This window comes from Tetrahymena thermophila (genome assembly GCF_000189635.1).
Source record: "Tetrahymena thermophila SB210 genomic scaffold scf_8254549, whole genome shotgun sequence".
Taxonomy (NCBI): Eukaryota; Ciliophora; class Oligohymenophorea; order Hymenostomatida; family Tetrahymenidae; genus Tetrahymena; species Tetrahymena thermophila.
Window position 1 is genome coordinate 31787 of NW_002476320.1, and position 13287 is coordinate 45073.

Consider the following 13287-nt stretch of genomic DNA (forward strand, 5'->3'; position numbering starts at 1 on the left):
GTAATTATTTCTTTTCTACTATAATTGTTATTTCGATTGTTGTTTGATCATTAATATTATTTTCACTATTGGTAATAGCTTAAATCTTTAATTATTTATATAATATCAATTATAAAAGTATTCCACATTAACTCTATATTCATAATCTTTAGAAAGAGGTTGATATTAAAAATACAAAAATTATTAACAGATTTCATTTTAAAAATTTTAGTTAATTGTGCAATTTTTTATGGCTGAAGTTATTTTAATGATGATGTCTACCTTAAATATAATATATTATTCTAAAAAAAGAAATATTCTCATTATTTGAGACATTTATTATACTCACTATGAAGCAGCAAGTTGCTATAAAATTAAAATAAGCTCTTTGAATAAATAAAATATATTTAGTTTATAAATATTGTTTGTTTTTAGTTAATAGATTTATTACGAATTATTATTTAAAAATAAATTAGAAAAATAAATTCTTTTATTAAAATAATTATTTTGAACTCATTGGCAAAAAAAGTGAAAAATTACTTTATTCTAATAAATTTTTAGAATTTCTTACATATTACCTTTTATTCCATCATTTTAACCTATTAATGTTAAATTTTTACTTATGATAATAAATTATGATTCATATTTATTTTCAAATTTTCTTTAATAAAATTGTTGATTTGCTAAAAACATTTTTTTTCTATTGATATTTTTATTTCATCTTTAAAAAATTAGATAATCCTTAAAAATACTACCTTTCTTTGAGGTATTAAAATTCATTTTTAGATACTATTTAATTTTCTTTTTATAATTATACTGAAAAAGCCAAGTTTTCTAAAATTATTTTAATTTGGTTTTACAATGTAAATAATAAATCTTCCTTATTGCAGCAAGCTGTAAATAAAATCAATTAAAAAATTATCAATCTAAATCTTTTATTTTGCTGCAATATATTTTCTTAACTTATATTTACATTTCATATATCAAATATTCTTTAAAAAAATATAAATAGATTAATATTGATTAGACATAATAGTTAGTCATGATATAATTACATTTTTATAACTTATTAATTTAATTTATCTTACTTACATAATTCAATTTCATAATATCTGCATTTCAAAAAAATTTTGTTTATATGTTGCAGAATATAAAAATAAATTAATTTTATGAAAATAATTACAAGCTATTAATTACAAAAATGGTTATTTGAATACTACTTAACATTAACTTAAACTATTTATCATTTTATTATTAGAAAATAAGATGTAAAAATATCAATACTTTATATTTTAACAAAATAGATCTTCTTAACTAGTTCGAACTACATTTTTTAAATTCAAGCAATAAATAAACAAATTAATTAATTTAATTTATTTTACTTACATATTGCTAATCCAGGTATTAAAATATGATGAACTGGATAGCATTATATTTTAATATCTGGATTATGCTTAATTTATTATTAAAAAAATAAATAAAAGAATTTATGGAAAAGTATGTAAAGGCAAAATTCAATAAAATTCATAAATTGTATTTAATATATAAATATATAGTATAAAAAGAGTTCAAATACAATATTCAATATTTTTTCAAAATTTTGGTGGTTTACATTAAAATTTTTCTTTGATTGATATTTTTATTTCATCTTAAAAAAATTAGATACTACTTAAAAATATTACCTGAGAGGTATTAAAATCCTCTTTTTTGATATTATCCAATTTCCTTTTTATAATTATACTGAAAAAGCTAAGTTTTCTAAAATTATTTTAATTAAGTTTTACAATCTAAATAACAGATTTTCCTTATTGCAACAATCTGTAAATAAAATTAATTTAACTATTGACCTAATTTTTTTATTTTTTACTTACATTTATACTCACATTTAATATATCAAATATCCTTTAAAAAATATATATAAAGATTAATATTGATTAGACATAATAGTTGGTCATGATAAAATTACATTTTTACTATTTATTATTGCCTAATTTATTGATTTTAATTTAATATTTGCATAAATACACCTAAACAGCTGGTGATATTTTAATTACACAGGATAAGCAATATATTTTTGGAAGAAAAAAAAGAAATATTCTCTATATTAGTATTATTTATTTTGCTCACTATGAAGCAGCAAGTTACTATAAAATTAGAATATGCTAATTGAATAAATAAAATGATATTTAGTTTATAATTATTTTGAATTCTTTGGCAAAAATAGTGTAAGCTTACTTTTTTCAAATTAATTTTTTAGAATTTCTTACATTTATTACATTTTATTACAGAATCTTAATATCTAAATGTTAAATTTTTAATAAATGATACACATTTATTTTCAAATTTTCTTTAATAAAATTATTGATTTGATCAAAAAAATTTTCTTCTATTGATATTTTATTTCATCTTAAAAAAATTAGATACTACTTAAAAATACTACCTTAGAGGTATTAAAATCCTCTTTTTAGATATTATCGAATTTCCTTTTTATAATTATTCTGAAAAAGCTAAGTTTTCTAAAATTATTTTAAATAAGTTTTACAATAAATAACAGATTTTTCTAATAGCAAGCAATCTGTAAATAAAATTAATTTAACTATCTTCCTAAATTTATTATTTTTGGCAAAATTTTTCTCAACTTATATTTACATTTAATAAATCAAATATCCTTTAAAAAATATATATTTAAAGGTTAATATTGATTAGAATAGTTAGTCATGATTAAATTGTTTACTGTTTATGATTGCCTAATTTATTGATATTAATTTAATATTTGCGTAGGTATTTTTACGAGTTAAAATTAAAAAACTGATTAATTTAACTTGTCTTAATTACATAATTTAATTTCATTCATAATATCTACATTTCAAAACTTTTTTTTATTGATGAATATAAAAATAAATTAATTTTATGAAAATAATTACATGCTATTTTTTACAAAAATGGTTAATTGAATACTATTTAATATTAACTTTAATTATTTATCATTTTATTATTGGAAAATAAGATGTAAAAATATCAATATTTTATATTTTAACAAAATCAACCTTCTTAATTAGTTCGAATTACTTTTTTTTAAATTCAAGCAATAAAGAAACAAATTGATTAATTTAATTTATCTATCTATTTCATTCAGTAAATATACTTTTTGCAAAATTTTTTTTTGTTGCTGAATATAAAAATAAATTAATTTTATGAAAATAATTACATGCTATTTTTTACAAAAATGGTTAATTGAATACTATTTAATATTAACTTATATTATTTATCATTTTATTATTGGAAAAAAAGATGTAAAAATATCAATATTTTATATTTTAACAAAATCAACCTTCTTAATTAGTTCGAATTACTTTTTTTTAAATTCAAGCAATAAAGAAACAAATTGATTAATTTAATTTATCTTATCTATTTCATTCAGTAAATATCCTTTTTGCAAAATTTTTTTTTGTTGCTGAATATAAAAATAAATTAATTTTATGAAATTGATTTCCAACTATTATTTACAAAAATGGTTAATTGAATACTACTTACTATTAACTAAAATGATTTATAACTTTATTATTATAAAATCAGATGTAAAAACATCAATACTTTATATTTTAACAATATCTACTTAATTATTTCTAATTACTTTTTTACATACCACTGATTAATATAATAAAGAGGTCATCTAAAAAATTTATGACCCACTCTAAAAAATATCATAATTACATATTTTTTTTAAATTTAAAATACAGCTTAAAAATTTTATTTAAGCAGGTCTTACTATATAAGTGAAAACAAAACCCTCTAATGTATATATTATATTCGCAACTATTTTTATATATTTTCTATTTCACTTACTTATGATAAAAATACATGGAATAAAAAATAATAGGATGTTAAAAAAAATATTTGTTTTCAAAAAGTGATTTAAGATTTTATCAGTAGAGATGTTTTTTTTGAAAAGCATTTTCTTTTAAGCTTACTTAAAGCAAGATTGTTGACTTAAAAATATGTATTTCTTCATTTTCATTAAAATATTCTACAAAATTTGAAAATAGAATAATCTATTGTTGAATTTTTTAATATAATTAAATTATTAGTAATTGCTTCACTAAGGATTAGATGTTTGAATATTTTTATTATTTTTGTATTATAATAAAAATTAAAATGAAGGGAACAACATCTCTCAAATATAGTAAAATTATTGAATTACTTGAAAATGACTATTAAATTTTAGTTTTTCTTTCTAAAAACAATTATCCCTATAAAAAATTGTTAAGATAAAATTTTTAATAATTAATTTTTAATTAAATAAATTGATAAATAAATAAAAAATATCAAAATGAATAAATTGTTTGCTATTACTTTAGTAGTACTTTGTTTCGTATCTCATATTTATGCTTAAGCTGTTCCTGGTAGGGGTGTTTATTGCTCAAGTAACGGAAAAGATTGCACTGGATGCGGTGCTGGTGCTACTGATGTTAGTGGTGCTTAGGCTTTATTCACTTATGATTCATCAAATAGTTGCAAATTTACTGATTGCTCAGCAGCTGTTGCTGCAACATAATTAAATGGTTGGATTTGTAATTCTTGTAGTGGAGTTATTGGTAGTAAATTAGCTGCAGGAAGTTTTTTATTAGGTTCTAATTGCGCTAATAGTTGCAAAGCACCTGCTACTATCAATGCCTAATAAATTTGTTAGACACCTGGTAATAATGTTGCTTGCTCAACTAACGGAACTGATTGTACAGGATGTGGAGCTAATGCTACAATTTAAGGATTATTTACTTATGTTTCAGGTAATAACTGCAAAATTACTGACTGTTCTTCACCTACCACCTCTAATGCTGCTAATTTGAATGGCTGGGTATGTAATTCTTGCAATGGTTAGGCAGGTTCCGCTGTTCCTGCTGGTTTATAATTATCTGGATCAACCTGTGCTACTTCTTGCCCTTCTGGCCAAACTGCTTCTGCCTCAAACTCATTTACTTGCACTGCTGCTGTTAAAATTGCATTTACAATCTTATTTGCTATTTTTGGATTATTAATCTGATTTTAGAATAAATAAATTTATTTTAAAATATTTTTTGTTCTTCTTCATAAATTTTGTGTTCTTTTTAGAGCGTTGTAATTTATTTATTAAGAACTTTCACATTATTTTAACATCTTTATATTTAAAATATTGGGTGTTGGGATAATTAAAAAAAGATTTGTTTTAAAAAAGTGAAATTATTTTTTTGATCGTTTAAGTTGTATATAAAAAAATTTTTCATATATTTTGATTTTGTTTTATCAGTTAATATAAAAATTGATAAATCAGTAAATTTTATAATAATAATTAATATTGTCTTCTTAAGATTTTATCAGTAGAGGTGCTTTTTTTTGAAAAGAATTTTCTTTTAAGCTTACTAAAAACAGGATTATTAACTTAAAAATATGTATTTCTTCATTTTCATTAAATTATTTTACAAAATTTTTAAAATTTAATCATCTATTGTTGAATTTTTAAATATTATTTTATTAAAAAATTACTAGTATTGCTTCACTAAAGTTTGATGTTTGAATATTGTAATTAGTATTGTATAAAAATAAAAATTGAAATGAATGGAGAAACACTTCTCGTATATAGTAAAAGTTGCTTAAAATTTTTGAAATTATTGTTAAATTTTAGTTTTTCTTTCTCATAACAATTATCCCTTTAAAAATTGTTAAGATAAAATTTTTCATAATTAATTTTTAATTAAATAAACTGATAAATAAATAAAAAATATCAAAATGAATAAATTGTTTACTATTACTTTAGTGGTATATTGTTTCATATCTAATACTTATGCCTCACCTACTTTTGGTAAGTATGTTCATTGCTCAAGTAACGGAAGTGATTGCACTGGATGTGGTGCTGGTGCTACTGATGTTAGTGGTGCTTAGGATTTATTCACATATTCTTCAGGTAATAAATGTTTATTTCTTGATTGCTCAGTAACTGTTGATGCAACAAAATTAAATGGCTGGATATGTGCTTCTTGCAATGGAGTTAATAATAGTATTGTACCTCCAAGAAAATATTTTTAAGGTGGTACTTGTGTTGCTTCTTGCACTCCACCTGCTACTGCTACCTCCGACTAAATTTGTTACTCACCTGCTGTTGGTAATGCTGTCCCTTGCTCAAGCAACGGAAGTGGTTGCACTGGATGTGGTGCTGGTGCTACTGATGTTAGTGGTGCTTAGGCTTTATTCACTTAAGTTTCAGGTAAAAACTGCGTATTTGCTGATTGCTAAGCAACTGTTGCTGCAACAAGTTAAAATGGTTGGATGTGTGCTTCTTGCAATGGAGTTTCTAATAGTAAGGTACGTCTATGAAATGTTTATTCAGGTTCTAGTTGTGCTGCTTCTTGCACAGCACCTAATGTTCCTAACACCAACTAAATTTGTTAGAAACCTCCTGCTGTTACTGGTAATAATGTTGCTTGCTCAACTAATGGAACAGATTGTACAGGATGTGGAGCTAATGCTACAATTTAAGGATTATTTACTTATGTTTCAGGTAATGTCTGCAAAATTACAGACTGTTCTTCAACTACCACCTCTAATGCTGCTAATTTGAATGGTTGGGTTTGTAATTTTTGCAATGGTTAGACTGGTTCCACTGTTCCTGCTGGTTCATAATTTTCTGGATCAACATGCGCTACTTCTTGCCCTTCTGGCCAAACTACTTCTGCCTCAAACTCATTTACTTGCACTGCTGGTTCTTCAACTAATGCTGTTAAAATTACATTTACAATCTTATTTGCTATTTTTGGATTATTAATCTGATTTTACATTTAATAAATTCCTTTTAAAATATTTATTGTTCTTCTTCATAAATTTATATGTTCTTTTTAGAGCGTTGTAATTTATTTATTAAGAAAAGGAAAATTTAACATAAATATTTAACATATGGAAGAAATCAGGGATCACCAAGAAGAAGCCAGTATACTTGTTTTTTATTGATGTATGAATATATTATTTAATAAATAATCAAATTAATTGATTTTTATATTTTCTTTTTATCTAAATTTATGATAAGATCATTAGATATTCTGTTTTAATAATCATCAACATACTTTTAAAATTTACCAATAAACTCAGATTTAATAATCAGTATCTAGTTAAATTTTTTAAAAGTTGAGGTACTTATGAAGTTATTTTCTTTATACAAAAGCCTTTTGTTTGACAAAATTTTGTAAACTAACCATTTGAGCATTATAAAGTAATTTTAAGTTATTTTGCTTGCTATTTTGCAAAAACAAACAATTAATTTTTTTGTGCTAATCTTCTTAAATTGTTGCCTTTAATCTAAAATAAACTTCTCAACATAAATAATGATTCAATAATATTAAATAATAAATAATTACTTAAACAAATCAAATTATTTTGATTTTATCATGTTCTGATATCTTCCTTCATTGTTTAGCCACCTTCTAAACTATGTTTTATTTATTTCAAACTTATATGTTATTTATTTAATGCTTAATTAATTATCTTTAAAACATTTAATAACTTTTTCTTTAAATTCAAAGGGATATGTTTGTTTTTCATACTTATTTTTCTTTTTTTTATCAATAAATTTTAAATTTCTTATACATCATCTTGAAATAATTATTATGATTTCATAAATATTTCAAAACAATTATATTATTAATTTTATCTTAAATTTTATAGCTATTTTTCTTTAATTTTTTTTAAACGATAAGATTCTATATTTAAAGAGAAAGATCATTTATCGCTTCAAATATTTGTTATTCTTAATTTTTAATTTTTATAAATGTATTTTCTTTTTAAATTATTAGTTAAAAAAAAAAAATTTGCTTATTCAGTTATTAATATCGTTTAATATAATTTATTTTATTAAATTTATATTTAAAATTTGAAATTTTATTTTTATTCATTAAACCCTATATTTTAAGAATAGAAAAAATATTTTGGTTAGTTATTTACTTTAAAAAAAACAATACTATTAAAAAGATTATTTATCAATTTTCAAATTATTGGTCATAACAAAAAATTTATACACTAACAGATAAAAATTGAATGGTTTATTTATCTTATTGAATTTTAATGCAGTTAATTCACATAAATCTGTATCAAAGAGCAATAAAGAGAGAGAGTACCAAACAAACTATTGGCATTAAAATATAAGATGAAGTTGATTATTCAGCACAAGTATTTGTGGTTGATCCAGCAGCTGAAGTTTATCCTTAAGGGCATTTATTACAACCACTAGTAGAGGTAGCACTTGGAGTACCATAGTAATTAGCTTTGCATTAGCACATTGAAGTAGAAGCACTAAGTTAAGCATTAGGGTCATTGCAAGTACAAGAAGGGGCACTTGCAGTTCCAGTGAAAGTAGCATGAGTAGTATCTATACATGTAGAGCAATTAGCCAATGCTGTGCTTCCAGCAGCAGAAGCAGAACCACCGGGACATGCAGTACATCCGCTAGTTGAGTTAGCGCTAACTGTTCCATAAGTATTTGCCTTACATTGGCAAAGGCCACTTGCACTGAAAGCACCGTTAGGGTCAGTGCAAGTACAAGCTGGGGCAATTGCTGTTCCAGTGAAAGTAGCATGAGTAGTATCTATACATGTAGAGCAATTAGCCAATGCTGTGCTTCCAGCAGCAGAAGCAGAACCACCGGGACATGAAGTACATCCGCTAGTTGATGTAGCGCTAGCTGCTCCATAAGTATTGGCATTACATTGGCAAATTCCACTTGCATTGAGAGCAGCATTAGGGTCATAGCAAGTACAAGAAGGGGCACTTGCACTTCCAGTGAAAGTAGTATGAGTAGTATCTATACATGTAGAGCAATTAGCCAATGCTGTGCTTCCAGCAGCAGAAGCAGAACCACCGGGACATGCAGTACATCCGCTAGTTGAGTTAGCGCTAACTGTTCCATAAGTATTTGCCTTACATTGGCAAATGCCAGTTACACTGAAAGCACCGTTAGGGTCAGTACAAGTACAAGCTGGGGCAATTACAGTTCCAGTGAAAGTAGCATGAGTAGTATCAATACATGTAGAGCAATTAGCCAATGCTGTGCTTCCAGCAGCAGAAGCAGAACCACCAGGGCATGAAGTACATCCGCTAGTTGATGTAGCGCTAGCTGCTCCATACGTATTGGCATTACATTGACAAATTTCACTTGCATTGAGAGCAGCATTAGGGTCATTGCAAGTACAAGCTCGGGCACTTGCACTTCCAGTAAAAGTAGCATGTGCAGCATCAAAACATATAGAGCAATCAGCTAAAGCTGTGCTTCCAGCAGCAGAACCAAAACCTCTGGGACAAGCAGTACATCCGCTAGTTTAGGAAGTGCTAGCTGTTCCATAAGTATTGGCCTTACATATGCATTTTCCATTTTCAGAGAAAGTAGCGTTAGGGTCTTTGCAAGTACAAGCTGGGTCAAGTTAAGTTCCAGTGAACGTAGCATAAAGAGTATCAGCACAGACAGAACAAGCAGCAACAGAAGTAGGATTATTGCGAAACTTATCTTAAATAGTACCAGAAGGACACTTTGTACATCCTTTAGTTCTGCCTTAATCAGTTGAATACCCATAATAAAGACCTTAGCAATTACAGGTAGAACCTGAGCCTGATGCTGAGGGGACACCAGGGTCATAGCAAGTAGCTGTTACAGTTCCAATAATAGCTAAAACAGAAATCAATAATGTTGATTTTCTCATTTTTTACAAATATGTTTTGTTTTATTTTTTTTTAGATTAATATTTATTTATATCTTTTTTCTGCTCCCAATTCTAAACTTGGTTATAAATTTATGGTGGGAAATCTGTATTATTTAGTGGATTAATATATTTGAACTATGGGGTAAGAAAATTTTAATTTGTAATTTTCTTATTTAAAATAGGAATAAATTAATTTCTAATAATACTAATAAAATTAACTCGTTTCAATAATAAAAGAAAATTTTACTATAATTTTACTTTTTTTCAATTTTAAAGAAGTTCCTTATAAAATAAATTTTGTTATTTATAAATAGCTTTGATATACAAATTGAAGAAAACATATAAAATAGATAAACTTAAATAGACGAAAAGAATGTAGATAGCATTTTTCAAAAAATAAATTCTATTGAGCAACGTGACTTTGCCAAGGGGATAAAAAATTATTAATCGAATTTTATATATGATTTTGTATTATTAAAAATTTGTTAAAAATGTTTTTTAAAAAGTATAAAAAAGTAGCCCTCCAAGGAAAATACTTGGAAGGCGAAAAAATAGTAGGCAGAGAGGTTTTTTCTGCCTACTGATCCTAAAAAGCCCCGATTGTAAATTCTCTATTAAAATCCTCTTTTTAGAAATTATCCAATTTCCTTTTTATAATTATACTGGAAAAGCTAATTCTAAAATTATTTTAAATAAATTTTACAATAAATAACAGATTTTCCTTATTACAAACAATCTGTAAATAAAATTAATTTAACTATCGACCTAAATTTTTTATTTTGTGGCAAAACTTTTCTCAACTTATATTTACATTTGATATATCAAATATTTTTAAAAAAATATATATAAAAAGATTAGTATTGATTAGACATAATAGTTAGTCATGATAAGATTATATTTTTAATATTTATGATTGCCTAATTTATTGATTTTAATTTAATATTTGCATAGGTATTTTCTACGAGTTAAAATTAAAAAACTGATTAATTTAATTTATCTTACTTACATTATTAAATTTCATTCATAATATCTACATTTCAAAAAAATTTTTTTTTGTTGCTGAATATAAAAATAAATTAATTTTATGAAAATAATTACATGTTATTTTTTACAAAAATGGTTAATTGAATACTACTTAATATTAACTTAAATTATTTATCATTTTATTATTGGAAATTAAGATGTAAAAATATCAATATTTTCTTTTTTAACAAAATCAATCCTCTTAATTAGTTCTAATTAATTTTTTTAAATTCAAGCAATAAATAAAAAAATTTATTAATTTAATTTATCTTACTTAGATAATTTTATATTATTCAGTAAATATCCATATTGCAAATTTTTTTTTTTGCTGATGAATATAAAAATAAATTAATTTTACAAAAATGGTTAATTGAATACTACTTAATATTAACTAAAATTATTTATAACTTTATTATGATAAAATAAGATGTAAAAATATCAGTATTTTTTATTTAACAAAGCCAATCTTCTTAATTACTTCTAATTAATTTTTTACCTACCACTGATTAATATAATATCCTTCTAAAAATTCATGTCCCACTGTAAAAAAATATCATAATAAGACATTTCAAAAGATATATAATGTTTGTTTTTTATAGAGTTAAACCTTCCCTTTTAAATATAATACTTTTCATAAAAATTTTAGTTAATTATGCTATTTTTTATGGGTGCAGCAATATTAAAACTGGTGTCTACCTTAAATATAATATATTATTCGAAAAAAAGAAATATTCTCTATATTTGTGGTATTTATTTTACTCACTATGAAGCAGCAAGTTGCTATAAAATTAAATAAGCTCTTTGAATAAATAAAATTATATTAGTTTAAAAATATTATTTATTTTTTATTAATAGATTTATTACGAATTATTATTAAAAATAATTTAGAAAAATAAATTCTTTTATTAAAATAATTATTTTGAATTCATTGACAAAAAAAGTGAAAACTTACTTTATTCTAATAAATTTTTTAGAATTTCTTACATTTATTACTTTTTATTACAGCATCTTAATATCTTAATGTTAAATTTTTACTTATGATAATAAATGATGATTCATATTTATTTTCAAATTTTCTTTAATAAAATTGTTGATTTGCCTAATATTATCCAATTTCCTTTCTATAATTATATTGAAAAAACTAAGTATTCTAAAATTATTTTAATTTAGTATAACAATCAGATTTTCCTTATTGCAGCAAGCTGTAAATAAAATTAATTCAAAAATTATAGACCTAAATTTTTTATTTTTTGGCAATATATTTTCTCAACTTATATTTACATTTGATATATCAAATATCTTTTAAAAAAAATATAAATAGATTAATATTGATTAGACAGCTAGTCATGATAAAACTACATTTTTACTATTTACGATTGCCTAATTTATTGATTTTAATTTAATATTTGCATAGGTATTTTCTATGAGTTAAAATTAAAAAACTGATTAATTTAATTTATCTTACTTTCATAATTTAATTTCATTCATAATATCTACATTTCAAAGAAATTTTTATTTGTTACAGAATATAAAAATAAATTAATTTTATGAAAATAATTACATGCTATTATTTACAAAAATGGTTAATTGAATACTACTTAATATTAACTAAAATGGTTTATAATTTTATTATTAGGTAATAAGTAGTAAAATATCAATATTTTATATTTTAGTTAAACCGATCTTCTTAATTAGTTCGAATTACTTTTTTTAAATTCAAGCAATAAATAAACTAATTAATTAACTTAATTTATCTTACTTACATAATTTAATTCATTCATAATATCTCATTTCAAAAAAATTTTTAATTTGTTGCAGAATATAAAAATAAATTAATTTTATGAAAATAATTACATGCTATTATTTACAAAAATGGATAATTGAATACTACTTAATATTAACTAAAATGATTTATAATTTTATTATTAGATAATAAATAGTTTAAAATATCAATATTTTATATTTTAATTTAACCAATCTTCTTAATTAGTTCGAATTACTATTTTTAAATTCAAGTAATAAATAAACAAATTAATTAATTTAATTTATTTTACTTACATAATTTAATTTATTTCAGTAAATATCCACATTGCAAATTTTTTTTGTTGCTAAATATAAAAATAAATTAATTTTATGAAAATAATTACACACTATTATTTACAAAAATGGTTAATTGAATACTAATTACTATTAACTTAAATTATTTATAACTCTATTATTATGAAATAAGATGTAAAGATAAAAATACTTTAAATTTTCACAATCAATCTACTTAATTACTTTTTTACCTACCACCATCTGAAAATTGATATCCCACAGTAAAAAAATATGCTAATTAGATATTTCAAAGATATGTAATTTAAAAACATATGGAAAATAATGGGATATTAAAAAAAAAGATTTTTTTTTAAAAAAGTGAAATTATTTTATAGATTGTTTAAATTGAGTTTAACAAAATTATTTTTAAATATATTTTGATTTTGTTTTATCTGTTAATATAAAAATTAATAAATCAGTAAATATAAAAATAATAATTAAAACTATCTTCTTAAGATTTTATCAGTAGAGATTT

The 13287-nt window shown here is 22.7% G+C and overlaps 4 protein-coding genes across 4 annotated transcripts in view; 2 read left to right on the forward strand and 2 right to left on the reverse strand. All coding sequences in view use genetic code 6, as the record gives it.

Annotated features, from left to right (window-relative positions):
• TTHERM_00774860 (hypothetical protein) overlaps positions 1-197 on the reverse strand; it is a gene marked incomplete at both ends in the record, with an annotated part of 1720 nt that extends 1523 nt beyond the window's left edge. Inside the window, 2 exons of the mRNA XM_001021219.3 lie at positions 1-85; positions 189-197. The exon at positions 1-85 is cut by the window's left edge and continues 129 nt beyond it. Of these exons, the coding sequence (XP_001021219.3) occupies positions 1-85; positions 189-197 (94 nt within the window). The remainder of the gene's footprint in view (positions 86-188) is intronic.
• Positions 198-4309: 4112 nt separating this feature from the next.
• Positions 4310-5020, forward strand: TTHERM_00775860 (immobilization antigen; the record flags this gene model as incomplete). Its single annotated transcript, XM_001021220.1, has 1 exon — positions 4310-5020. One exon carries the CDS (start codon positions 4310-4312, stop codon positions 5018-5020), a length of 711 nt encoding a protein of 236 aa, XP_001021220.1.
• A 722-nt stretch (positions 5021-5742) lies between these two features.
• Positions 5743-6957, forward strand: TTHERM_00775870 (hypothetical protein; the record flags this gene model as incomplete). Its single annotated transcript, XM_001021221.1, has 3 exons — positions 5743-6265; positions 6341-6729; positions 6850-6957. 3 exons carry the CDS (start codon positions 5743-5745, stop codon positions 6955-6957), a joined length of 1020 nt encoding a protein of 339 aa, XP_001021221.1.
• Positions 6958-8090: 1133 nt separating this feature from the next.
• TTHERM_00775880 (immobilization antigen) lies at positions 8091-9692 on the reverse strand (the record flags this gene model as incomplete). Its single annotated transcript, XM_001021222.1, has 1 exon — positions 8091-9692. One exon carries the CDS (start codon positions 9690-9692, stop codon positions 8091-8093), a length of 1602 nt encoding a protein of 533 aa, XP_001021222.1.
• Between the last annotated feature and the right edge of the window lie 3595 nt (positions 9693-13287).